Source organism: Hippichthys cyanospilos, chromosome 13 (genome assembly GCF_059441005.1).
Source record: "Hippichthys cyanospilos isolate Australia breed blue-spotted pipefish chromosome 13, RoL_Hcya_1.0, whole genome shotgun sequence".
NCBI lineage: Eukaryota > Metazoa > Chordata > Actinopteri > Syngnathiformes > Syngnathidae > Hippichthys > Hippichthys cyanospilos.
This window is the reverse complement of record NC_142381.1, coordinates 4174582-4201736: the sequence shown is the minus strand read 5'-3', so window position 1 is coordinate 4201736 and position 27155 is coordinate 4174582. Positions and strand designations below refer to the sequence as shown.

Below are 27155 nucleotides of genomic sequence, written 5' to 3'. Positions count from 1 at the left end.
CCTTAACTTTTACCGACGTGCAAAGGCTCTGACATTTATTTATGAGATTTTAATGCGCCTGCATTCCTTTCACCGGCATTCTCGTCATATGTGACAGTAATTATTCGAATTCACGCCATTATTTGCAATGTGCTTCACTTAATTTGTCCCCCCCCCCAAAAAAAATTAAAATATTTATGAATAAATGTGTTTTTCTAAGTATGCTTTGGTCAGCAGAGGCCTTCCTGGACCTAGCACCGCATCCTAGTTGTGAGTGTATATGGTTGTTTATCTCTGTGTGCCCTGCGATTGGCTGGCAAGCAGTTCTGCCCGAAGCCAGCTGGGATAGGCACCAGCAAGCCCGCGACCATCGTGAGGATAAGCGGTTCTCGAAAATAGCTGGAGGGATATATTTATTTATTATGAACGAAATATTTATTTTTGAACAATATACGACATGAATATGAATACATTTTTAATTGTAACTTTTGTAACATAATTGTGAGCATTATCGTACTAAATACTTCATGCACGTGTCTACGCATGTATGTGCAAATCTACCATAGGGGAAGAAACAATCTTCTGCTTCCATAATTAACCTCGAAATGCTTTTTTCTCGTGCACAAATGCACTATATCTTGACCACAAGCGGTAAAGGAAATCCTTTAATCTACAAGTATTACCCAACGTGATCAGAACGTGACATATGGTGTTTGTCTGTCACCCAGTGAACTCTGCCATTCTGGCCATCACTCAAGACCGAATAGGGTGTCACTCTTCAACTTTATCTGAACTCTGCTGCCTGTCCATACAGAGTAAATGACTTAGTCCTACTCAGGAGCAGATCAGCATAGCTACAGGTCACGGTCTTAATAAGAGGCCCAGAGTGTCACGCCGAAGCTGACTAATGACAGGTGTGTGTGAGAAGGAACTGTACGTCTCGGAAATGCAGCCAAGTGGAGATGTTCTCTGTACCTGTATAACCCAACAGGTCCGCTCCCCTTTTATCGCCGACCGTCAGCCGCCCGAGTGCTCCGGGGCCTCAAACGAAGGTAAGCGCGTTTCTCTGTATTCCCTTAAGAGCTCAACTTTGAAAACGTACATGTAGATTAATCGGGATGAAAGTAATGGGCGGCGCGGGCAGATCTATTATTCAGCCGGTCCACCGTGCCAAGAGGTTGGCACCCAGCCAGATGGGATGGCGGAATGTCGGGCCAGATAGAACTCATTGCCAATGTGCCTGGCGCTGGTGCATTGTTAAAGATTACTGTTAAAATGAGTCATTTTCAAGCCGATTATTTGCAGGACGTTGGAGGACCTCCGCAAGGGCTCTTTGTAGTTTCTAAATGACTGCTAAATATGTTTTCACCTTGAAACAGAGGCTGGACTAAAAATATTGTGTATTAATCACAAAATGTGATTTAATTGACGACGCTAATATCAATTCTGTACCACCGGTATGTTCGGTAAAGCGCTAAGGTAGCGATGTGACCTTGAGGCTACGATTTCAACAAAGTTGAGAAGAATCTGAGACAAAAAAAATGAATTAACGATTATGATCACCGACCAATATCAATTAAATGAATGAAATGAAGCTAACTTACTACAAAGTTATTGAACATGGTGATGGATTTATTTTTATCTAATGTACTACGTTCAACTTTCTCAAGACCCGCTAATCCCGAACTAGCCGACCCGTCTGCTGGGTTCATACCAGGACAGGGGAAATGTGACAAGCATGTTGGAGATGATCAGTGACCGGGACCGTCTCCAGTATGCTTTTGACAGGAGCTATCAGCCTGTTGTGCATAATTCAGTGAAGAAATGTTGTTTGTAATAACAAACCTGGCAGCAGCATCGTGGCTAAAATTTCAAGCTGCCCTTGTGCGGTTTCCGAAACAAAGAAAAGTCAAAGGAATGTCAAATCTTGAGGATTGGAAAACATTCTTTTTCAATTTTGCATATATATATATATATATATATATATATATATATATATATATATATATATATATATATAGATAAAAAAGAAATTTTTTTTCCATCAGGTCTCCATTCTATGGCCAAGGCGTCATGGGTGCTGTCCATCCTGTTTCTTCTGATGCTCCCCGTTCCATGGGTTGGCCCTGTACCTACCCAGCATCTCTGCGGATCCCACCTTGTGGACGCCTTGTACTTCGTATGCGGAGAGAGGGGTTTTTTCCACAGTCCGAAACGGCTTCACAAGAGAGATTTGGACCACTTGCTCAGTAAGGCCGCGCAAATTCCTGCATTTTGACTATGTTCAAATTGTTACCTTTGAAACCTGGTGGTCAGGAGAGTAGAATTCTGTCGAATCTTCTGGAAGGGTTTGTATCTGCATTCTAGCATCCATTCATTTCTATATGCACAGTGCACATACAATATGTGGAGCGGACCAGAATGTTAAATACACTCAAGAGTGTCCCCTGAAGATCCTCACTAACTTACTCACAAAACATTACTTGGGCCTCAAGCGATACAGTGATGCTTTGAAGCTTGGATGTGACAGCTTTGCTAGAAACTGTTCAAACGCCACTGTATCCCCGACCCCCTCCTTGAAAGAAGACCAAACGAGTCTAAATGGATTGAAGTGATCAGATTACCTCGCCGGGCCATTAAGGCTCCATTAAAGTGTGAGGAGTCCAAATGCTGGTACGAGAAATTTGAGGTTCTCACTGCGGACCAAATGGACTTAACTCAGTTTTGGAAACTTTGTCCACCTCTAAGGGTTCCTGTCTAAAAGGTCCAGACAAGAACAGCGGCTGTGGAGAAAATTTTCTTCAGGCGATGATTCCAAAGTGAAGAGAGGCATCGTGGAGCAATGCTGTCGTAAGCCCTGCAGCATTTACCACCTGGAAGGCTACTGCAACTGATCCCCTAACGCCACATACAGAACCGCTACTGAAAAACAGTCCTGAAATTCATGTTTGGTGATGTACTGACTGTGTTTGAACAACAGGAAATAAAGCTTCATGACCCATAACCCTAGGTTCTCTGCAAGGACGTGACTATGTTAGACGTTACAATATGTTCCACGTTGTGTGTTCTATCATTTTAACCTGTGGTGCAACGCTACAGCGCCCTCTGCTGGATAGACACAGACATAGCCAAAAGGAATTAAATCCAACTAATTCAATGAAACCACCATGAATAAGTGTTAAAAGATACAGTGGCTTTATTGATAATTTAGACATATATGCACCCAAATACCCCACAAAAGAAAAAACTCACGAATAAAAGCACATTAAAAATGGCTTTGAGAAATCTAATCAGACAGACTTAATGTGACCTTTTCTGTGGTAATGCAATATTGGAATTCTAGTAAAACATTTGAGCATCTATTTAAAACGTTAGGGGGCACACATGTTACCTAAGAATTCAGCTCAATAATTGGTGTTCCTGTCTAGTAGAATCTCTTTGTTGTGTGATTTTCTACAAGAAAAAGATTGAAAATACAAATCAGTCATTCACCAGTTCCCCATTTTATCATTTCATCTTTGCGAAAGTCGTCGAACACAAGCGAATAGCTGCTCACCTTCTTTCAGGGGTGTCGCATTCTCAGTGTGCCTGTTCTCCTTATTATGTTGGAACGCTTTACTGGGATCAAACCTGCGCTGAGACTCACCCGGGAGCTTCGATTTGAGGGAATTCAGATCACTCTTCTGACGGCTCAACTGGGAACGAAGCTTCTTCACCTCCTAGAAGACGCACAGAGCGATATGCGCCAGAAGTTATTGAAGGTTAGAAGTTACTACTCAGATTCCTATGTGTGTACTGTGAAATTCTGCTCAATTGCATTACCTGTTTCAGGTTAAAATTTTCATCTTTTAGCTTCGTCACATGTTTAATTTTCTGCTTGTGGTTCTGGTGACCCAGCAGACGAGCGTAAGCATCTGCCAGCTTGTTGAGCTCGTCCTGGTTTGCGCCATTTTCGTTGAGGAGTGCATTTCGTTCGGCAGCAAAGGAATTCAACTGCTCCTGTAAGCGCCACAGTACGAGGATATGTAAAGATGAACACATGAACACTATAAATTAAATTGTTATTATTTCAGCATCTTTTTAATCAACTAAATGCAATAATGGGGAGTATTCCAAAGCTGTTTGGGAAACACCGACCTCAAAAGGTTTAACCTTGGCAAACAGCTCCTCATACAGTGACCTCCAGTGTTCCAACTCAGAATCCGAAGCACTTTGAGAGGAAAAATAAAGGATTTTTGCAAGGAGCGTATGCAATGATAGCATAGAATACAAAAGCATTCATTCATGAAACAAAAAGGTACCTCTCTGCCTGTGCTTCAGTTATTTGATTTTGGAACTTCTGCCGCTGCTCATCGATCTCCCACTGCAATGTGACCTTCTCCTGAGTCAGTGTAGTTATCTGGTGCTGCAGAGTTTGCCGCACCTGTTCTTGGTCTTCCATTTGGCATAGAAGACCCATCAGCTTCTCATCTGCGAGTGCTGTTTGCGCATGAAGGTTCGCGCACTCCAGCTGAATTTCATCCAAGCGAGCCTGAAGCTGCCTCTTCTCTGTATGTGCCTTCAACGATGACTGCTCTGAGAGTTCGACTTGAGACAGGAGTCGACTTCTTTCCTCGACGAATCTATTGAGCTCACTTTGTAGTCTAAGAACCTCTGACCTGAGCTGTTGGTGGTCTTCAGTTTTAGCCTCTAGTGCTGCCCTTTTCACTTGAAGCTCTGCTTGATAGTTAATTTTCTCCTCTTTTTCTTGTAGCAGTTGCTCCATTACGTTCGCTTTTTCCCGGCGGACTTCATCGAGCTGTTTCATCGCCATTTGTTGCTGAGACCGAAGCTCGACAACTCCTTGCACTTTGTGCTCTTCGGCTTGCCTCAATGCCTCTTCCTTGTCTTTGGTCTGCCGCTGTAGCTCTTGCTCTAACTGGCAGACTCTCGCTGCATGGGTGGCCTCCAAAGCTTGCATCTCCTGAACTTTTTGGGCAAGACTAGCTTGCATTTCCTGCAAAACTCTAGATCAAGATAAGTGTTAAAAAAAAAATGAGAAAAAGAAAAAAGTTGAAAACCAATGCGATTAAGAGACAAACCCTGAGTTCTTCTGTCTTATTTGATGCTCCTCATCCTTTTGTTGAATCACTTTGTCCAATTCCTCTTTCATCTGTTGGGTGACTCTATCCTTCTCCTCTTCCAACTTTTTATGGCTCTCTTCTGCTGCCCTCAGAGCCTTTTTGGTGCTTTAACAGACAAGAGAATGTTTAACGCTTAGAACATTGCAATGTAACACACGACACTTGTGACAAGTCAGTATTTAAACTCTGGAGCCATCGCTCCCATTTTCTTCAAGGTGTTTGTATGTGCTTTTTGTCTTTGTTTTAAATGCATTACAAACTGGCAGCCAATCAGCAATCAATATTTTTCTCCTGCCACAAACAGCGTCATCTGACTCAAACAATGTATAGCTAGGTTCACGCTGCAGGGCGTAATGCTGTAATTTGATTTTTTTTTTCTTTCTGAGTTTGTTCCACATAAATGTGACCTGTATGTGACCTTCCTTTGAACGGCCTACAAGTGTCCTGAGTGCGCATCGAGGACATTGTCAAAGACAGTGGGCATGCATTAACATGTTTATTGAAAGTCTTGGCAATGTTGAAAAGTCTGTCATAGTGAAGCCAGCATATTTTCAATCGGTTCAATTTTAAGGAATAAATTGTTGCGGATGAAGAGTGAAGTTTTTTTTTGTGCCAAATTTGCAATGTATATAGAAGTCACCATTATTTAAAACGGTCCAAACTTGTCAATCGTATTTATTGTTTGTTTTAGTGCTTGATTCAAACTTAAGCTGGTGAGTATCTACATCTTCAAATAAACTAGAAAATGAGATGCCAACAAATAGGTGACCTTGTTCCAAACTAAGAATAGCAATTGTTACGCAGATACTATACCAACACTGATGAACATATTCCTTCCTGATCAGTTAGCTTTGTAGCTACACAGTGTCAGGAATATTTCCGGAACATTTGTCTTCATTAAGGAGATTAGGAGAGAGGAAAGATGGGCCAGCCTGTGGGACACTAATGTTGTTATTTATCCTGTGTAACAGATGTGCTGCTCAGCTAGAAGCAGCGGAGTTGGCGGCGGTGAATGTCAAATAAGCTGGATTTCGGGAATTTAAACCCATGTTGAGTTGAAAAATGGAGTTTGCTGACATTATGCATTATGACCTAAAGCAAGAGGTGACATCCTGTATTTGAGAGATGTCATTTAGTTTTGAGACAGGATATTACTACACACAAATTGGTGATTAGGCCCTCACTTTCAAAACATGTTTTAATGCAGATTATGACCTTGCTGGTAAAATTTGGTAACAACACACATACACTCTAAGTATTAACATAAAAATGGATACACTTTGAGAAATGGCATCTTCATGGGCATGACAATACAATGTTCATTCAGAAAATCCGTGTCTGTCATGCATGCATGTTATTTAGTTCCTGATAGTAGCCCAGCAGTGCTTTGATATTAGATACATTTGCATTGTCAACCCTTTACCGGAAACAGCGGCCACTTTGGGCTGATAATTTAAACAGGCAAAACAGTGGAAAGCGTCAGTAACAGCCATTGCTTGAATTCTAACGTACCCCTAAATTTCTCTAAAATCTGAACACTTTTAAAAAATAGAAAAAAAATGTGCCTTTTTTTGTCTGGCCAAAAGAGGCCACTGTGATCAAAATTCGGTTTGAAAATCAAGTAGAAACTTTTTTTTTTTTTTTTGTAGGCTAACCAAGGAAACTCATGGTTCTCCTGTTTTTGTTTTTATTAGTAGTACATTTATTATTATATTTTCTGTAACTCACCTCTCAAAAAGTTCCCGGGTTTCACTCAGTTGTCTCTCCAAGGCATTGATTTCTTCCTGACTCTGATCCCTTGTTCTACCTTGACTTTGAACATGTTCCTCCATGAGCGCCAGTTCTCCCAGCACCTCCTCCAACTCCTCTTTCAGCTTACTCCGGCATTCCTCAGACTCCTGCCTCTCTTGCTCAAGCAGTACTGTCAGAGAGTCCACCAGAGCCTGAGAGGTTAGAAAAGGAAAAGGATGAAATGCAGGGAAGAAAGTTCTAAAAGTAAAAAGGAAGTGTCGTGCCAAAAATCAAGTAAACAATATACAAGACTGACCCGTTCTTTGGTCAGCTCCTCGATGAGAGAAGCTTGCTCATTCTGGAGCCGAACGCGCCTCTCTGTTTCATCTCGGTTCGAGTCCTTCATTCTCTGGAGCATCTCTCGCAGCAAAGCTAATTCAGCCTCCTGCTGAGCAACAGTTGCTTGGGAGTCCAGGAGTTCTTGGTTGGTGGATTTTATCTGTGTCTCCAAGTCACCAGCTAACTTTTGGGAATTCTGAAGTGCTAATTCTTGGTTCTGGAACGTCATCTCTGCTTCTGCTAACGCGTCCTTTGAGACCTGCATCTCATGTTCATATTTTAGCACATCCTCCTCCTTTTGCCTCAGAGCAACTTCGGTTCTTTCAAGCTTTGTGTTGCACTGCTGTAGCTCCTGCTCTAGGTGCCTGCAAAACATGAGACAGATATCTGTGATTTTGATTCAAATCGAACACCCTTTTAGAACAAAATCGACTTACTTCATGTTCTGGAGTTTGGCGGTATAGACAGTGTCTTGCTGTGTCATCTCTTTAAGCTTGAGGTTGAGATCCTAACAAGAATGAAACGTGAATTTTAAAAAATGCCCACGGTGGATCAGTGTGCAATTTTTTTTCCTTGCTCACTTGAATCTGCTCATTGGAAGCATCGAGATATCCCTGGACAACCTTGATCTCCATTTGTAGCGCTTGAATTTCACCTGGAAAAATATTACAATATTGGATAATAATGCCGTAATGTTCAGATTTGATGGGTTTATGCAAGTAATAATTTAACGACATACTGTACTTTGGGATAGGGGCTATGCCGCTGGATTTGATGAGATAATTTGATGAGATATTTCTTTTAATAATTTATTTTATAATATTTCTTTTATAATCGACACAAAGAATAACAGAATCATACATTTGTGTTTTTTTTCCCCACTGTCAACATGAATTTACATCCTGGTAAGAGATGGAACTGAATGTTTTTGTCCTTTGAATACCTCATGAAGTGTCTGGTGAATTCATGTCGACTTCAAACGTTATCTAACCTGGACTCTGCATAAGGGATCAACTTACCATGTAACCTGTCATTCTCTTGCTCCAACTCCTCATTTTGGGTTTTCATCACTTGATAAAAGTCCTCTATGAAAGACACACACATTAAATATAGCATACCTAACTACTGAGAAAAACAGGGTGATCTGTTACGAGTCATCCTTACCCAAGTCATTATTTCTGTCTGTCAAAGTTTTGATCGTATCCTTGCTTGCTCGGAGATCCAGTTCTAAGATCTTCAGCTGACCGTCAGCACTAAGCTGTAGAACACTTATCTCCTGCAATCAGAAATATACAGTAAACATCTCAGTACACCCTCGGTACACCCCGTAGATGTCAAATTTAGCCAATGTCTGGTTCATTTACAGCCTTTCAAAAATGGAAATATTGTCAATTTTGGAAATATTGGAAGCCCAATATTTTACCATGCATTTTTCCCCATTCTCACCTTATTTTTGCTGTCTAATTTGTTCCTGGCTTCCATTAACTCCAGTGTAAGTGAATTGATCCTCTTTTTTGTGGCATCAGCTGAAACCTGGGAAGAAACATGGACTGACTAACACTGTCAAAGCAGCACTAATGATCTCTGAAATATAAAGTATATTGAGGGTGTGACAATTTCTAAACAGCTTTAACAAAACAAAGGTTCAATGCAGAACATACCTTGTTTTTTAAGAATTCGTTGACTTTCTTTAGTTCAGCTTTCTGTCTTTCTAGGGTGGTAATGTTAGCAGTGAGACTGGTCTTTTCCCTAACAGCTGCCAAGAGCTTGGCCTCCACATTTTTGAGGTCGTCCTCAAGAGAGACCAACCGTCGATCCTGCTCTCCTCTCTGCTGGACCAGTGAGCGGATCTGCAACGAGGAGGAGAATAGACTGTAAATACAACTGTGAGGATAAATCTCAGCGACTGAGAGTTGCAGAATAGTTTTCTTTTTCTGTTGTGTTTATCACAGTGATTCCGTATTTTTGTAGATATTACATTGCTTGAAGTTTAGTTTGAACAAAAAAAAAAGAACCTCTTTCTCCAATAATCCACGTTCCTTCATTTCCAAGGTCATGCTGTTCTTTTTTGTACTTGACACCCCAACCTGAAAAATACATTTTAAATGGTGAGAAAATGTATGTGTATTTTATGTATGACAATATAACTAAATTATTATGCCAACCGTAACTCCTTACCATTCCATCAACTGATACTGTTCTTCTTACTGGAGATATCAGTGTAATTCTGGAGGGTGACGATGGGGGCACTGAGCACATAGCTGATGAAAACAACTACATTACAAACCACTTCATTCCATCACTACGGTATCGTGTATATCAGAATTGTAACATGTCACCAACCTGCCTTAGCATGTTTGAACCTATCCGCTTTCTCGAAGGATGCAGCTCCCTTAGGTTCTACGGGTTTGATGTCATAGATACCCGGTGCAGGGGCGCAACCTTGGATAATAGAACACTTTGATAAATCACAACACTTCTTTGGTAATTGGCAGTAATCGAGAATCATTTTGGTTTTTGCATATGGGTCATTCTTGATGTAAACAACCCCCGCCCACCTCAACCTAGACATTGTAAGCAACTTATGCACAAAATGCAAAAGATGCACTTGTCATATAAATTATAGACGTCCCGAGACACCATACAATACAGTGGCTGTGGTTAAGATCATTGCAAATATTATTTGAAATACTGTAATGAATCATTATTGAGCACCGCATAATTGTTTTTCTTGTTAATGCCGTTTATGACCAACAAAATGTACTGCAAGATTATATATATCGCTTATCTTCGATTGTGTACAGGTGAGCACAGGCCTAGCATGGATGTTGTGTACTGTACACCATTAACTGGTAACTTTCTAATCACAGGGCGAACATTGACAAACATTCACGCTCAATCAAGTGTACAATTTTATCTAGAAAACAAATGAAGGTCCCTCTAAAACGTTACCGTCCCAAAAATGTCCTCTAGTTTCGTGTGTTATGCTAGTATGTGATTCAGTCCGAATTCCAACACGCCGATTGTTATTACTTACCAACAGCTTCGTTGAACCTTTTTAAAGGGGCTCTTGAGAAAGACATTTCGAATCCAAATATCTGGATCGCCCTTTTCACCCGAATCGTATCCAAAATGCAACTGCGAAGTTTACAAGGGCAGCAGCTAAATTTGTTATTCAGTTCGTTTCAGCGCTGAAAATTCAAATATACGTCATGCGCGCATTTCCGGATGTTTGACCAATGAACGTTGAATAATTGTGACGTCACGCAGATTGTGCATACTGCATAGGTCAAAGTGGAACGTAACAATTCAACAGCCACATGTTTTACGTACGTGATTTCTTTTGAGTAACTGCGAGCAGAAGGTGGAATTTAGCCGTGGGATTTCACATCTGAAATATGTCTCACAGACTAAAATCAATACTCGTGCACGACATTTCTTTTCAGTTAAACATGTTTTATTTTATGGAAATACAACATAATTTCTAATCCTATGCAGGACCGTTTTGTACATTTTATAATCTTTTTCCCATTTTTAGTACTTCAAAACATGGTCACTTGTACAATTACATAAACAAAACCTCATGTCACAAATGGAGCCATTGATGACAATAAGTTACACTTTCATGCTAAGGTTTCGCAATGATACATTTGTGCCTTTGTTTTAACTAGATAAACCTGTAAATGAACAATAGATCAAAGTTGAATAAATATAATAAAAAGTTACAAAAGAACATTTGTCTTAATTCAAAATGATGCAGAAAACGATCACATATTGGGGTAACTGTTGAATAAGTCGTTAGTTATTCCTGTGAAAAAATAGGGGCTGATTTAGCATACCTTGATTGCACTGCCAAAGGAAAAGTACAACAATAATTAATACTGATGATAATCAACAAATCCTCAATTAATTATAAGTGAATTTTTCTTCATTTCACACATATACTAGGGCAGCATCATCCACGCACTCCCCAAACAAGTTAATCTAGTTACAGCACTGTAATCATACTCCCAGAGGTTATTTACTTACTCACTTTGATGTTGTTCAAAGTTCAGGAAAAAGAGCAACATATTCAACCTTAACATTTTTCTTCTGAATAAGGAATATCATCACTGTATTTGTGAACAGAATATAAAAATCTTTCCAACAGGCAAAAGGAAAAAAAAAAGAAGTTTCCAGTCAGTAGCAGACAAGCATACCAAGGACGTGTAAATAAAAATATTCATTGTAAAACAACAACAATCACAACACCCAACACTTCACTTAGCTTGACTGTGAAATTTACATTGAAATTTGCGTTGAATAATAATGTGTCAAGATAATCGGATGTGTTTCGAGGGGGTTCGATAATTAAAAGCAAATTAATCCAGACAGGTAATATCATTCCTTTAAAAGTAAGCAGATGGAATAAGTAAAAAAATATATAATAATTGAATGTATGATGAAAGACAAAAGGGTGATCATGAGGACACCACATAATTACACAAAATGAAAAGGAAAAATATTCCACTAACCAGATGTGAGCCCATCTGTAATAGTGCCTATGGTTTTGCAGAGATTATTTTTGTTCTGTTCCGCTTGAATGATGAGCATCCATTTAATGAGAAAGGAATTGTTTACTTTATGCAAGAACACACAGTTTAAAGGCATTGACTAAAATTCTGTCAAATGCCTAAATAAAGGATTGAATCTGGTGTACAATTGAAAGAATAAGAAAAGGCATGCATGTGTCCGATTGCAAGTTACGTATACATTAAAATAAACTAAATAAGATGTGAAGATAAACTTCAAACTCTGGTCTCACTGACTCAATTATTGCAAGCAATCTCAGAAATTTCAAGGAGGGGAATAGTTTGAGATGATTCATTTTAAGTTTCTTCAGCAAGTGGGAGGAGAAATTTCATTAACTTGCAACAGTAAGAGACCAGAAACCGGCAATGAATGGCATTACATCAGTGAGGAATGTGTGTATTTCAGTGTGTGCTGTATGCATATCTTATTTCAACAAGTGGTCGCCAGGGATTGATGTATTGGAGGCTGGAAACAACGAACATGCTCCACAGTGGAACTGTCTGTCTCCACAGCCTTCATGTACTTGTTTAGGATAGCGAAGATTTCATTGTTAAGGATCTGGTACTTCCTGATGCGGTCTGCCATTTTCTTTAGAGGCTGTTAAAAAGACAATAGTGAGCATGTGAATTGTAATGATCAGAAAATAAGATGTTTAGTATTTAATTCCTGCTAATGTTAGCAGATACCCACCACATTTTTGATGATCTCATCCTTGCCATCTTGTCTTTGGACTTTGAGAAGGTGGTAGCAGAAGTCAAACAGATCAAAACGACGCTGCTGGCCCAACAGAACAATGACTGCACATCCGGCCCAGTTTAGACCATCCCCAAAGCACTGCCTAAAGGTCAAAGTGCACAAGTCATGCAAAAAAATTTTTCTGTTGTGATTAAGTACAACTGTGTGCGTTGGGCATAACGTATTACATAAGTACCAAAATAGTGATGACTACAACCAAGGTGGGGTTGTAATCTAAAGCACTGCCAATACAACGTCAAAATGAGCGCTTGTTATTTTTATCTGGTCAAAGACAAATTATATCATCTCCAGATTAGGATTTTTAATTCATTTGTGATATTTATTTCAGTAATCCCTCGTTTTTCTCGGTTAAAGTAACAGTCGGTTTTCAGCAGTAAAAAGTTCATGTTTATCTCCAATTTATGTAATAATTTAACTATTTTCAGGTACAACAAACGCCTTTATTAACAGATTCTGCCACTTGCTGTACGCTGCAAATGACTTTTCAAATGGCATGAAGAAAAATGCACAGAACAGGTGATGCATGATTGGTTGTTTCCTGGGACTTGAGCATATGTGATGTAATTTTCAGTTGGCAGCAAAAAGGGAAATGTGGCTTTAGAGGTAACAATTGTACGTGAAAAATAATTAGTTATCAAATTAATTGTAGACAAAATATTACCTTTTTTCTGCTGAAAATGGCTCAATATGTCCTCACCTTGACATTTTATCCTGGGATGATCAGTTTTAACATATAAAAATCTGGTGTTACTCACTCAGCCGTGAACTCATGAGTGCCCACCGGAATGCAGTATACAAACTGCATTGCACTCCAGAGGCGGTGGAACTCCATGCACTCATCGACATGCATGACGCCATTGGTTGGAGGAGGCCCGCGCCACACCCCGTCTTGCAAGAAGCTGCGGATGCGCGTCAGGATGACCTCAAACATGGAAAGGCCACAGCAAAGGCGCTCTTTGGTCAGCAAATCTCCCTCACGTGCAATGGCAATTTGCTACAGGAAAGACAAAACAATCATACATATTTTACAACACGAACTTTAAGTAAAACAAAGTTCTTATAGTATGAGTACCAACAGACCTGAGGGGTTCCCAGCCTCTCAATTAGAGGCACAAGGTGAAGAGGGGCGTACTTTGCTTCCAACCTTTTCATCCTCACTTCCAGACGCTCGCCCTCTACACATCACATAAACCACATTTTTCAATGTGACCAATGCGACAGAAACGCTAAAAATAACCATCCATTCAAATGGAATGATTTCTACCTTTGATGTATACTCTCGGCAGAATGTTTTGGAATGGGGCTGCATGAAGAAGATCACACACTTCTTCCTGTGACTAAGATGAAAAAATATACAAGAAAATATCATTTCAGTGCATTATGATGTAAAGTAAACACATTGAGAGCATGCAAGCCATGAAGTGATGTTAATTTCTCATAACTCACCATACTTCCCTATCCATAGTCTGTATACTGTGTTAATTAGATACTTACATCAGAAACATCGAATTCCCTAGTGTATGTTTTTTGTCAGTTTTGCAAAATGCATTTCTGAGGGTGCCAGTATTACTGTCAAGATGACAGTCCAAATGAACAAATTTGGGATTTCACACAGTTTCAAATGAAGAGAAGCGGAATGTTAACCATTTTCCTAGTCTGTGCATTCATCACAGAAAGAGCCATGCAATAGTAAAAGCGGGTCACATGCATCAGTTAAAGTGGTAATCTCTACACACACAGACGCCCCATATGTAAAAAGACGACAGTTTGAAGAAAAGTGACGTGCTCTCCAAATGAGAAACATGCACTTGAATCAGAAAAAATACATTGAAGCACAGGACTTCAACAGCAACCCACTAAAAGTCGAATAAAATGTATTCAATAGGCACAAAGCACTTTAGGATTCTTGCTTTGTTGCGTTATTAATTGTCTTTCTTGAGATGTCAGTTATAAATTAATGCCACATAGTTTTTTATTGGCCTGGTGGGATATAAAATCATGTCATGCAAACACAAAAATAGAAGGAAAAAGGAAACACAAGAAAGCCAAACCAAATTAAGAGAAACTGAAAGAAAGAAATTATCTAAAAGTTGTTTAGATAGCAATAAACAAAACCCATGTCCTTACCACCTGTGGTTGATGCCAGCGTGTAATGAAAAATAGAATCATAGTTTCAAGATTAAACTCACTGGAGTACTCAGACTGCGGCCTGAAAGATTCTGTTTGTGATAGCTGATTTAGAGGAAAGCAACAACTTAAATCGGCAGAAAAATTCAGGCTTCCAGACAAACTACACAATACATTGGCAGTCCAGGCTGGCGGATCATATTATATCAGCTCAAACTGTCATGACAGCATAAAGATTTGTGATCTTACCAGAGCTTGCTCGATGAGCAGACAGAAGAGGATGGCGTTCCCCACCTCCCTTAAGCTCTGGAAGACATCTGTCTTAAGCTCAGCATACTCAATAATATCCTTCAGCTGATGGTGGAAGAACTCCAAGATCCCTGCAATGATGCATATGATGAATGTTACAAACCCCCAAATTTTACATTTGTTGCACCCACATGTTCAAACAAAATGTTGGTATGGTAAAGTACACCCATGCAAAACTAAGGGGATGAATCAAGATATCAGAGGATTTGTTGACCCACATTGTGCCAAGCACCAGGCACCAGAGGATGAGAGGATAACTCATGGTAGTAAGATTTCAAGCGAGTAAATCGGGTCAGAACTTGTGGTACAGTACATCAGTAATCTAAGGATTAGTAAACAGTTGGACTCATTTGGACATCCCGGCTGCCAAAAATCTAATCTGAATTTGCAGGTCTAGTCATTATGCAAGAAGGACATCCAGAATTCATTGCAAAGTGACCCATATTTTCATGCTTTAAATGCCTAACACCTTTGAACTTCCACTTTTATTGAATCTGCAAAATATGCTTTTTATGGGATTTGTCCTCCTGCGCAATTAGATAGATAGATAGATAGATAGATAGATAGATAGATAGATAGATAGATAGATAGATAGATAGATAGATAGATAGATAGATAGATAGATAGATAGATAGATAGATAGATAGATAGATAGATAGATAGATAGATAGATAGATCATTACACCCACATAGGTAAAATACAATTGACCAACGGGGAGGGAGATAGATGACAAGGCCCATCAGGGAAAAAGTCTTTGGTCATGCCCCAAACAAGGGCCATAGCACAAGCCTGAAAAAAAACCTTGCACATGCACCAACAAAAAAACAATATCAAGTATCTCAACCAACATGGAGATGGCTGGGGGAGGGGACAATGGAGCAAGGCGGGCCATGTTTGTAGTCTCTAATGTTGTCTTTATTCATGTGGTTATTATCCCAGAGGACAAACGCTCACCTGGGGAACCATATTCATGGCGGGGAAGGCGGCAAATTTTGGGCATGACTTCGATGAGTGTTTTTACATACTGCAGAATGGTGCCCTGTAACTGAGAAGACACAAAGTCCTGTTGAAATCCCCTCCAAAAAGTGGAGGAAGGCCAAGTGAAAAATGATGAAGAATACCAAGCTCTTGACAATCTTTAACAGTTCCTCCATCACAACAGCAATGCCTTGGTAACCAAGAAGACGACAAATAGTCTTGAAGTGAGGCGGGCCAACAAAGTTCCTGTAGGAGCTGTATATGTGAGAGTAGGCAATGTTCAGAGGCTAGGAGGAAATGAGGGGACAAAGAAAGAATCACTGTCAGTCAGTATATTAAAGAGAGTCCATTTCAGCCTATGTAGTTGAACAGTATTTTTTTAATATTCAATTCAACATATGTGAGACTATGACCCACCTTGGACCCATACAGGTAGTAAGGCTGTACATTGGCTGGTTTGTCTCTCTGAGGCTCCTGGGTGAAAGGAATGGCTGTGCGTACAAAACTGGGGGAGAAAAAAATAATTAAAACAAGATATCAATTCACCGTTTAAAAAAGTCATATCTGCAAGCACACAGACCGGTTTGTGGATCCGTTGTAGCAATAATTAGGGAGGAAATCGAAATTGAGCTCCCAAAAGACATGAAGCGTAATTCGGCCGTAAGGAGCTGAGACGTTGTGATTGGCCTCACGGAACATGGCATCAAAGCTGTCCAAGGTCATGTGCTTGGACAGAAGCCGGTGGGTGAGTCTGTTGATCTCCAGGAGCCACTCCAATTCCTGACCAAGCGCGATACAAATCTTTGAGTTTACAATCGAAATACTTTAAAGCTGAGCCGTTTTATCTGGGCGCCGCAAGTGACGTCTACCACAATTGATGTCAGATCCTCGCTTTCGAAGCGGCTGATGGCATGATCCAGAGACTTGTACATGGCGGCGGAGATCCTCTGAGTGATAAGACGGTTCAGGTCAATGGAGCGACCCAGAAGCTGGAACCCACAGAGAAAAGCGAGGACATAAATACAAAAATAAAGACAACTGCAGGTATATACTAGAGTTATTTTCAGTACCTGCACATGCCTCTGTTTAAGCAACGTCTCATAGCGGTTTGAAGGAGGGTATGGTATAATCACACCATAATTTTTACACTCTGCACGGAAGCGCTTATCAAGCAGGACACTGCGGGGCAAACACTTGAATGGGTTTGTGATATTGTGCTAAAAACATCAAACATATTAAGACCAATTCACGCTTCCTACCTTCCAGCCATTGCTTTATAGTAGGCAAATATCTGATCGGCTAACTTGTACACAAACTGATCGAAGCAAAGATTTACCTGCAAAGAAGGAGGAGAAAACACTTTAATTTCAAGGAACAGGCATTCGAATGTAAATGACCATAAGACATTACCTCTGCTTCAATTTCGTCATAAAGGAATTGCTTCTTGAACTTAGTGAGAGCGTAGTAGCCACTGTCATTGTACAAATCCAGCGGATACAGCACATACCTAGGAAAATGAGGATAGCATGAAATCCATGATAATTTCCCCAAAAAAACAATCAATTCAAAAAAAATCAAACTAACTCCATCATTGACGGTTCCTTTGTCTCCAGGATGTGGTCGGTGAGAATCCACGGCATTGACATCTCGATAGGGAACTGGATTCTGCGACCCATGGTCAGCTCAAGGAAGAACTCTCTAAACCAAAGCTGGGATAGGTCGCAGCATTGCTGCAGGGCCTCTGGACACACACGAAGTTAATAAAATGGCTCAGCTTTGTAACCATGCACTTAACAGACAAAAGTATTGAGACAAAGCCTTTCAAAACTGAGCATACGGAATTGGAAACATCTAAGTCTCCAAAATGGCCGGGAAAATGAAAAATCGAGAATAAGGGTGGCCTTATCATTCGCCTCCGATTGACCGTTTGATTGGTCGAGGGCAAGGACCCCGACTGCCCTGATGAATGAGTTAATTCACGATCTAAGTAGAGGAGTTTTCCTTACCGCTGAAATTGAGCAAGTGTGTGAAGAAGAAGGATTGTTTGTGGAAGTCTTCTATAGCCACCACGATGGGTCCATCCAGACTGCTGCGCAGGGTTTTTTTAGAGCCACTTTTGTCTGCAATCAATGACTCCAACATAGTGCGCACCATGTACAGCTGCAGAGAACATTCATATGGAGAGTAGCGTCTGTATTACCAATTAAGGAACGAATAAAAGCTGAATTTAAAAGGTTTGTACTGATGTAATTAATGAAATGGATGCAAGTTTACATCACTTGCAATCAAGCATACCTTGACAAAAAAAAAAAAAACACAAATCATTTTCTCTTATTGCATATTTGTGCTTACTTGAGTACTAGAAGGTCCCACAGCTCTCCGGGGCACTTTGATATCAAAACCACCTTTCGGGTCCTTCTCCCCCCTCAAACAGGGATCATTTGGAGGTTCCCTTGCTCCCTCCCAGTCACAAACGGTTTTTCGAATGGCTTGGAGAACACTGCAGAAAAAGAAAACGGGATGATAGAAAGACATAAGGCAAGATGATATACTTTTGATCAAATGATCTTTATTTACCTAATGAGGACGTTCTTCTTCTTGCGCACAGCCTGGCGCAAAGGCTCCCTGAGGGTCATCTGGGCAAAGTCCTGCAGCGCTGCGTAGATGGTATTCCTAATAGCCTGATTAAATACAGACTCCATTCGCCCCATCAGGACCTGATAGGCAAAAAAAAATCTGAGAATGAGCGCAAGTAAACAAAATATAAAAGTTGCTCTTTTATGGGTCTTTTATACCTGAAGTCCTTTAATCATGGCAATCACTTCCACCAGAGCAAATTTCTCCTCACTGGTGTAATTATAACGCGTAGCGCGTTCATACTCCTCTGCTGTGCCAGGGCAATCTTTATTACAAAATTTATCCGTGGGATGCACTAGCTTCCATGAGTACTGAAAGAACCGGAAAAGTTTGATTAACTTGAGTTTCCTCTCAAATTCACATACACTCCACAGTGTCTTGCAAGGCACACCTACACAGTACAATGAGCTATAATATAAGATGTTTATTAAAAATATGCCTTTACAAAAATAATCATTCTCAGTTCATGGGCTAACTGACAAGAGGCAAGGTGCGACTTGAAGGGGTCACTTGATTATACAAACAGCCATCTAAACTCATTTTCACACCTTATGGGAATTTACAGATTTTGATGCACTGTACTCACAACTTCCATGACGTGTGTACTCCACTTGGACAACAACTGCAAGCCTCTCAATGAAAGGTCAAAAAGCTCTCTGTATTCCTCGTCGGATTTCTGGCTGTCCAGGCCTGAGCCTGTCACCACTTCGCTGTTGCTATAGCGCGCCAGCTCAGATATGAAGCGAATGTGGTCCTCCCTGATCTGCACCATCTGCTCACACAAGTTGTACTGCGGTGAAATGCTGCTCTGGGTGCATGTCCACCTTTGTAAACCCAGGAGAAAAAGGAAGGTTCATATGATTCATTCAGAATGGGAATCAGTTCATCTCAAAATGCGTAGTTTACGCCGGTTTCCTTACTTGGATTTGTTTTCCTCGTAGTGAGCACTTGTCTCAATGTAGCGGGACAACTCTATCTGCATGTCTCCAAATAGTGGCACCACTTGAAGCTTAAAGGAACAAAATGAAGGTCTCTTGTTAGATTTTGGACATACTGAAAAGTTCAAAGCCTTACTTTGAAGAACTTGTCAATCTTGCTCAGGTTGATCCTCTTTTTGGCGTCTAGTTTGTAGATATTACTGACATTCCCATCCATCAGGTACAGACCAAACCCCATCACCTGACACATACACAATAATGTTGTTTTTATGGAACAACACAAGCTAACGCACATGACAACAACATAAGAAAACATTAAAAGCGCGTACCTTGAGAAGCATGTGTTTCTCACTTGGAGTCAAATACATCTTATTCTCATAATAATCCACACATATGTTGACAATGTCTGCCAAAAGTTCTTCGTAACCTGGAATCACTTCCAGTTGTTGATGCAGGCACTACAAAAACAACAAACGAGAATATTCCCATTTGTTTCTGCAGATATACTGTAGGAAGTACCTACAGTACTCCAAGCTAGCTACAATACTCTGCTCTAGATTAAAAGCAGATGTTTTCGCTGCTGAATTCATATTCCGGTTCAGAACTGGTGTCTAGACTCGTGAGAGTGCATAAAACATCTTTTTCTAAAGAAACTTTGTTAGTTGACCTCCCCTTTAGCGATAATAACGAAGCAGGTCAAGACACTTTCCACCGAAGAGTAAACACATTAAAAGGTCACAATAAACACACCTGTGTGATCCTGTTGTGGTTGGCTAAGAACATTGAAAGATTCTGAGACTCCTGGATGGACTGAGGGTCAGCCATCTTCCTCAAAAACTGAGCAGCCCTGAAGACAAAAAAAATGCTCTACTAGTTTCCTTTTTAGGACGGCAATCAGGAAAGGTTGCATTTGTGTAAGGCACAGTACCTTTTGTAAGCAGAATGATCGTTCTTCACACTACACTTCATGTTCTTCAGTTCGTCCAGTACAGCAAACATGTTGATAAATTTACCCAGAGTGAGAAGATAGGCCTCGGAAACAAAGTCTTTCCTTCTCTCAGCATGGCAGAGACGCTTCACTTCACTACAGAAACGTTCTATAGCTTTCCGCTAGAAAAAAAAAAAAAAGACAATTAGTTCTTTTTCAAGAAGCACACTTTGATGTACGGACAGTGCATCATTGAGCTGTTTACGCCCTTACACTTGCTTAAATGATCACTTTTAAATTGCTTACTTGGAAGTACATAAACTTCATGAGCTTGGTGACTTCAGGCTCCAACACCTCCACTGTTTTCTCGTAGATCTCAACTCTGTTGGGTTGCTCATTGCATTTCACCTAACAAACACAAGAGGGCGCCATTTCATAACTTGCCTTTGTAGCGCTGTTTAATGTAAATTCATAGTCGGCGATTAAAATAGAAGGTCAATCCAGGACCGCAATGTTAAAAAAAAAAATCAACGACAACATGATAAATCGTACCAATAACTAAAACAATATTGGTAACGGCTTTGGCTCAATAAAATATAAATACACCTTTTACATCAAATGTCTTTGTTGAAAAGTTTTCTTTGGTTTCTTGATGTTTGTGGTTTGCTCCCCCACTCATCAAAAGAGGAACTTGTGAATTGAACATGACAGCATTATAAACGGCAGACATGATTTTGCAGTAGTTAAAAATAAAGTTGCGAATCTACAGATGAACATTTCTTGTGTGTCTGTCTGTTACCTGCGGAATAGCTCGAGAACAGCTTCTCCAAGTGTAAAGCATCACAGCATACTCATGTCCTTCCTCCAGCATTTCATTCTGCATGAAGTGAACAAGTATTAACGTCTTATTTCAACCATATGAACAGTGTGTTCCCAAAGCAAAAAATATATATAAATGTCAGTCAATAAGAAATATTTCTTCAGAAATCAAATGGGATTTACAGTATCACTAAAGTATTCACTATTACTTTATCACTAGATCTAAAAAGTACTAGACATACAATTAAAATAATCACATGAAACAGAATATTTGCAATGTTTCTGGAGTTGAGTTTTTCTGAAAATTTATGGTTGATGATTTTGAGTTGAAGCTGCATTCACAAAATAATAAATGTATTCCTTTCTGATGAGTAACCTGTTCCAAAATGAACGTGCACTTTATTAATATTCCAGCAGGGGAACATTTCCTCCATTCAGAAATAGGCGAGACACATTTCTCAGTCCCTCTTGCTCAAATGTCCTCAAATAGACTGGCTTGAGCCTCAGTGGGACTTCCTGATGAAACAGAATTGAATGAAGCACAGCTTCCCTATTTTCAAGTCAAGTCACACTTGTCACCTCACAGCGTCGTTTGCGGAAGAGGCGCTTGAGTGGATTCTTTTCCCTGGCTGAAGTGTGTGACTCTTATCACCAGACGGAGCAAGAACCAAACTAAATTCTATTTATGGCAGCAGGCAAGTCCTGTTGAACCATCTGCAAAACCAAGGCAAGGCCTCACCATGCTGGAGTGGACTGTAGCTTGCTCGATATAACGAGCGATGCCAGTCACAAACGCATTCCTGTCTTCGAAATTGGTATCAAAATTGGCCTGGGGAAGAAGGGAGAGATTAATGAGACGTATAAAATAGATTAACGCTAGCTGGACAAACCACAGGCTGTACCTGGTACATAATGGAGGAGGGAGGGGGTTCAATGCATGGCTGCTGGTCCGGAAGGGGCAGCTCCTCCAGCAGGTCCACATTGGACAGGGCATCTTCAAGCGTCACGTGGGTCGTCATGGTTACAAAGCCTCACTCACATAACCCCCAAATCTAGAAAATGGTTAAACAACAAGAGATGAATAATGGCACTTGAAGACATTCTGTCTGGTGTGTCTGTGACATACATTTGTCAAAATACCCCGAGCAACAATTAACCCATGCGGGATACGGCTCTTGTTGCCATGACAACCAGAGCCGGAGCTAAGAGCTGGAACTGGGCAAGCCGTTTCCTCCTCTAGAAGCAGAGCCTAGAGATAAAACTCGATTTTGCATCTAAATTTAGCAAAAGGAATTCTTTTGGCAGTAACTGATAATTAATTGATTGATATTTATCCGGTAACGAATGAATAAAAACAAACAAGCAATGCACAAATCAGCCACATTGTGGGGACTGATCTATACACAAAAATGACTCGTTCAATCTTTACTTCTGACGCTGCTTATGGTCCGAAGGTAATTCATAGTACAGCTGAAAATGCTTGTTTTTTGTAATATAGTAACTTTTTCGCAATTTTTACATAAAATTGTTATGATTAACCCATGGGAGTCTGGAGATTTTCCACTAGCCTGGCCTTACCTTCAACAAACTGACTTTGAAAGGCTCATAACATCATGAATATATCATGAATATATCACGAAACCGTCCCCTTTTTGTACAAAAACAGTAAAAATGCAAATAATAGCAAAAGTAACTACACTGTACATGTTTATAGTTATAAAATTGACATTGAAAAAAAAATGCAATGTTAAGACGATTAAAAGTGCATCGAACATATTCTTGCAAAAAAATTTGGAGGGGATTGACTTAACCTTCAGCTATTGTAATGAAGCATGTCTAGACACTGCCATTTCCTCATCTAAACCCCTTGTCCAAGTCACTGGCCCTGCAGCTGTATTCTCTTGCTTTTTAATAAAGATGTTCTCGGCAACAGTATACTTGTCTTTGCAAAGAAAATCTAAAGTCTATGAAAAAAATCCCCAATAAGAATTATAAAAAAAAAACAATGTGATATGGCTCTACAGAAATTAGAGTACACACACAATGCAATGCAAATGTGTGTATCTGTTCAAGGTGTCAATTTATGGAACAACTATGAAATAAAATTGAAAATATACTACTGTATATACACAGCCCTTGCTCTCTTTTCCTCATGAAAATCACAAGCATGTATAAGCTCTTAATAATCATCATAGGTCTCTGGGAATGTGTTTACATCTGACCGAGCAGACGAAGTTGACAGGGCCAATAATCAGATTAATATGCACAGCCAGAAGCGAGAAGATAAGTGTGGAAAAGAAATGAGGCAGGAACTATTATGTGTGACTCCACTCTGACTGAATTTTCACTTGTGCAATGGTTCTACAAAACAGCAGTGAACTCTTGTTCTTTCATCTTTTTCATTTACTCCATTTATAGGCCAATAGTATTAAAGAGATAATGATGCCGTTGCAAGTAACTGTATAGTGAACACAAAAAAATACATATATATGTGCAAAATATCTTTCTATTACTTTGAATAAAGGAAAGAAGAACTTGCTTGAGGGGGAATAGAATTTTAAACGTGCTGCTGGGCTCCGATCCTATTCACCTTTGTCAATGTAGCCCTTTAAAGCTGGACTTGGCTGAAAAAACTTTCCCACCCTATACTCGACAGTGCAACAATTTGAGTGTGTGCGTGCGTGTTTGTGTGTAAGTTTGTGAAAGTATGTGTGTGTGTCTGTGCGCGCATATTGCCTTTGCACAGCAAAGGGCCCCTTCTTCACACTACAGATAAGAGCTAAGTCTATTTTTGTGTTTTTTTTCTTTGATTCGGTTGAAGATTAAGATTCATTTCAATTTAATTGTTATTTCCATAGTTGAACATTTGCAGCAAAAAAAAAAAAATCACAATTAACCCATCACAGTTAATGTGGAAAAAATAACCAGTTTATTTGCCTATGAAATGTGGCTGCATTTGTTGGGAATTAAACTCAGTTCTTGCATTTTCTCCGTTTAACAATAAAGTTTGTCGTATCTTATTCGCATTCCGAAAAAAAAAGCAAGTCATGTACTTAGCCGAACTGGAAAACTCATTTTCAAACCTGTTTGACTTGCAGTAATCATGTGTGGGGGTCCTGTAATTATTTATTCTGGTTTCATGACTAAATTGAACATCTTAGCCTTAATATTTATATCGTATCGTATATTTCAAACTCCAAATGTATTAGATCAGCCAATTAAAATGTATGAGGAAGAGACCCTGTGACCTACAAAAAAAAACAGTAAAATAAATCAGTGATATCAATGAGACAGCAACATAAACAATTGCAATTATACTTTGAATCAAAGTATAATTCATGCTAAGGAAGATTATTTTTAGATTTTTTTTCGTTTTTTTACTTTGCAGAGAACTGTGGCCAGGGGTTGTTATTAGGCACTCATCAAGAGTACACAGTAAAGTGTGTCAAGCCCAGGGTGCACTACTCAATGGAATCCCCTGCCCCGGGCTTGCCTTTGTTACATTGATTCATCCTCACCGAACAAAACCAATCCAGAGTATTTCCAAACACATATTCCAGCAGTATCTGTAAAGCGTCAAGTATCGGATGTTGACTAGTTTCACCTGACCACATCAATGACATGTTTTTATTTCAGAACGGTGACAATGGATGCCACATGTTTGTTGTGAGAAAAAAAAGCCTTGTTCACATGACCAAGCTTCACAAGTAGAGAACGAATGGGGGCAAAACAAATTACAGTCATTGTTATGCGGGCAGTAGATAATTTCAGACAACATTGACTGTAAAACTGAATGTGTGTGTGTTTTGTTTATTTTATATTTATACCTAAAATTCTTACAGTATCTGCTTACAATTTTCTGTTAGGTTTGAAATTGGACATTAACAGTTAAATGGTCAACTAAGACATGTATTTGGTTTTGTTTTGTTTTTTTGCGGGGGCATCAAGGTGTGGAACGAGATAAGACATGGAACTCTTCTGCTTTACATTCAGCTCCTTTGGTTTCTCGGTTCAGCATTAATATTTGTCATTCTTTACAAAGGATGAATGACTCAGGCATGAAAGTAGGGGGCCACCCGAGGGCGGTACGGATTCTTCGGTTCATCTCCTCGCTGGGTTTCTCAGTGCAGCAATAATATTTGCCATTCTGTACACAGGATAAACAAATCATGCCTGTGAGTATTGCAATGATTGTGTTATTTATCGCATATGTGAAATAATATTATAGCAAACAGTCTTGTTCACTCTGTGTTGTGTGTTGTCATTATTAATAAGCTTCACAGCTATGCTGTTTTTGTGTATTGAACACTCATATTCTTTCGAGAGAATTTTTAGGGCTTATTTGTGATTATTTTTCCCCATTGTATTTTGACAGATGTCAATTATTATGCAAATTTTGGCTATTTGTTGGCTGGGACAGTCTGAATTATGTGTGAATAGTGGGGACTGATTGTACAGTAATTAAACAAGTTGTTTAAATAGATACAGTACCTTGTAAAGTCGGAAATCCTCATAGTATAAAGCCTAGTTGGTACTTATATTGAAGTATGCTTTTGAGGAAAATTCTTGGTGTAGAAGGGCATTTTTTGAAGCATGTGGTCGGCTACAAAATATGATATTACGGCTTTGGGTGAAGAGCTGAATTACATTTCACAAGCCAGTCATCCTGCAAACATGCAGCGGATATAGGGTGCACTGCATGCACTGTTATCGTGTGAGATCATTGGAAATTGTTAATTTGGACGTGAAGCAGAAGTAGGCAAATCCAGAATGTCATTTGAGCATCAGTCACAGGCCCGCAGGCGTGTCACCACGAGAGCAGTGCAGCTTCTCCAATGTTGACACCTCGCTCACTCTCATCTACTACCATCACAAAATGGAGAATCGAACATAAAACGCCTTCCTTTAAAACACCACACTGATCATTTTCCCCTCCATTTGAGAGGGAGAAAAAAAAATCATCTGGCCTCCATCACTCATCTGTGCACTTGCTACGCTCTCCTCACCCCACCCATCTCAGCAGCTACTATATTGCTGGAAGCTAACGGAAAACCCGTGTGTGGATATCATCGTAAAGCAGTCTCGGTCGGAACTGAATCTCCCAGGAAGACCCAACGACATTTGGAGTATTATGTGCACGTACTAAGAAATGCCGAGAACGATGCACCAGTTGAATAGGAAGTGGGGTGGAAAAGGAAGATCTCGCTCTCTCTATAGTCTAAACCATCATCACTACACAGCTCACATCACCAGCGAGACCACGTTCATTTTGGAGGCTCCATTCATCACCACGTCGGCCGCATACCTGCAAATCTCATGTCCGTCCGACGATACGGCAGGGCAAGGCAGGCAGTGACGCGGACCACGACTCCGACCGGGCCTCTTCTATGCTTTTTGCACGTCTTGAGAGTCGACTGATGCTCTAGTTTTGCTCGGGTGCTTGCCCAGATCTAATCCACCCCACACAAAGAGCAGAAAATGGCTGCAAGTGCAGTTTCTTAAAGGGACAGTCACACTGATGCCGGCGTGAGCAGGATGAAAATGATGACTGAGTCAAACGTGACCGGCTTTTCTCGGCGATTCTTGTCCACAATCTAAATCTTCTATTCCGATTAACATCACCATTAGCTGGCATTTAACGTGCGTTAAATATATACAGTGTTTTAAGTCAGTTCTATTTAAATGATATGCCGTTTATTCACTGTAATAGGCACATTAAATGCCTGCGAATGTTGTTGGATAACAATAAAAATTGGCATTTGAAATTTTGCTGATTTCGCAGTAAATTATTGGATAAGTTTTGCATTTATGTATGAAGAGATGTGATGCCACTGAACATTTTGAGTCGTTGAAAAAAGGAAAAAAAAAACATTAAATGACACACTTAAAAAGCCAAAGATTTTTTTCATTTTATTTTA

The 27155-nt window shown here is 39.9% G+C and overlaps 3 protein-coding genes across 5 annotated transcripts; 1 reads left to right on the top strand and 2 right to left on the bottom strand.

Moving 5' to 3' along the window:
- Positions 1–739: 739 nt before the first annotated feature.
- LOC148413530 (insulin-like) lies at positions 740–2968 on the top strand. Of its 2 annotated transcripts, XM_088431603.1 has the most exons (4): positions 740–893; positions 971–1031; positions 2028–2228; positions 2728–2968. In XM_088431603.1, exons 3-4 carry the CDS (start codon positions 2039–2041, stop codon positions 2871–2873), a joined length of 336 nt encoding a protein of 111 aa, XP_088287729.1. In that variant the 5' UTR covers positions 740–893; positions 971–1031; positions 2028–2038; the 3' UTR covers positions 2874–2968. The 2 variants fall into 2 exon arrangements, with proteins under 2 accessions (XP_088287729.1, XP_088287728.1); XM_088431602.1 differs by having other exon boundaries at positions 740–1031.
- A 210-nt stretch (positions 2969–3178) lies between these two features.
- hmmr (hyaluronan-mediated motility receptor (RHAMM)) lies at positions 3179–10353 on the bottom strand. Its single transcript, XM_088431583.1, has 18 exons — positions 10210–10353; positions 9516–9614; positions 9351–9433; positions 9188–9259; positions 8834–9022; positions 8619–8705; positions 8337–8448; positions 8192–8257; positions 7754–7827; positions 7610–7680; positions 7150–7537; positions 6831–7045; positions 5061–5207; positions 4281–4985; positions 4117–4189; positions 3802–3978; positions 3536–3698; positions 3179–3432 (listed from the first exon to the last, which is right to left on the bottom strand). Exons 1-18 carry the CDS (start codon positions 10253–10255, stop codon positions 3404–3406), a joined length of 2796 nt encoding a protein of 931 aa, XP_088287709.1. The 5' UTR covers positions 10256–10353; the 3' UTR covers positions 3179–3403.
- A 254-nt stretch (positions 10354–10607) lies between these two features.
- Positions 10608–26706, bottom strand: cyfip2 (cytoplasmic FMR1 interacting protein 2). Of its 2 annotated transcripts, XM_088430990.1 has the most exons (30): positions 26543–26706; positions 22140–22289; positions 21977–22066; positions 21218–21295; positions 20725–20826; positions 20419–20600; positions 20241–20337; positions 19820–19948; positions 19627–19731; positions 19473–19561; positions 19139–19376; positions 18711–18863; positions 18493–18632; positions 18268–18415; positions 17922–18075; positions 17500–17656; positions 17326–17422; positions 17175–17251; positions 16986–17094; positions 16785–16904; positions 16496–16695; positions 16333–16420; positions 16059–16202; positions 15892–15982; positions 14877–15007; positions 13765–13837; positions 13581–13675; positions 13256–13494; positions 12435–12582; positions 10608–12341 (listed from the first exon to the last, which is right to left on the bottom strand). In XM_088430990.1, the coding sequence occupies exons 2-30, from the start codon at positions 22254–22256 to the stop codon at positions 12174–12176; spliced, it is 3759 nt and encodes a 1252-aa protein (XP_088287116.1). In that variant the 5' UTR covers positions 22257–22289; positions 26543–26706; the 3' UTR covers positions 10608–12173. The 2 variants fall into 2 exon arrangements, 1 of the variants encoding a protein (XP_088287116.1); XR_015867571.1 differs by lacking the exons at positions 10608–12341; positions 12435–12582; positions 13256–13494 and having other exon boundaries at positions 13595–13675; positions 13765–14630.
- Positions 26707–27155: the final 449 nt, after the last annotated feature.

Excerpts from the sequence above, each read along its gene's own strand:
- LOC148413530 (XM_088431602.1), top strand. The coding sequence starts at position 887 with ATGACAGGTGTGTGTGAGAAGGAACTGTACGTCTCGGAAATGCAGCCA. Across the intron at positions 1,032-2,027 it reads CTCCGGGGCCTCAAACGAAG|GTCTCCATTCTATGGCCAAG; the intron begins GTAAGCGCGTTT and ends TTTTTCCATCAG. Across the intron at positions 2,229-2,727 it reads AGATTTGGACCACTTGCTCA|GGTTCCTGTCTAAAAGGTCC; the intron begins GTAAGGCCGCGC and ends TCCACCTCTAAG.
- hmmr (XM_088431583.1), bottom strand. The coding sequence starts at position 10,255 with ATGTCTTTCTCAAGAGCCCCTTTAAAAAGGTTCAACGAAGCTGTTG. Across the intron at positions 9,615-10,209 it reads AAGGTTCAACGAAGCTGTTG|GTTGCGCCCCTGCACCGGGT; the intron begins GTAAGTAATAAC and ends CTATTATCCAAG. Across the intron at positions 3,979-4,116 it reads CCAAGGTTAAACCTTTTGAG|GAGCAGTTGAATTCCTTTGC; the intron begins GTCGGTGTTTCC and ends TGGCGCTTACAG.
- cyfip2 (XM_088430990.1), bottom strand. The coding sequence starts at position 22,256 with ATGACGACCCACGTGACGCTTGAAGATGCCCTGTCCAATGTGGACCTG. Across the intron at positions 18,864-19,138 it reads GTACACACGTCATGGAAGTT|TACTCATGGAAGCTAGTGCA; the intron begins GTGAGTACAGTG and ends CGGTTCTTTCAG. Across the intron at positions 12,342-12,434 it reads ATGAGATCATCAAAAATGTG|CCTCTAAAGAAAATGGCAGA; the intron begins GTGGGTATCTGC and ends TCTTTTTAACAG.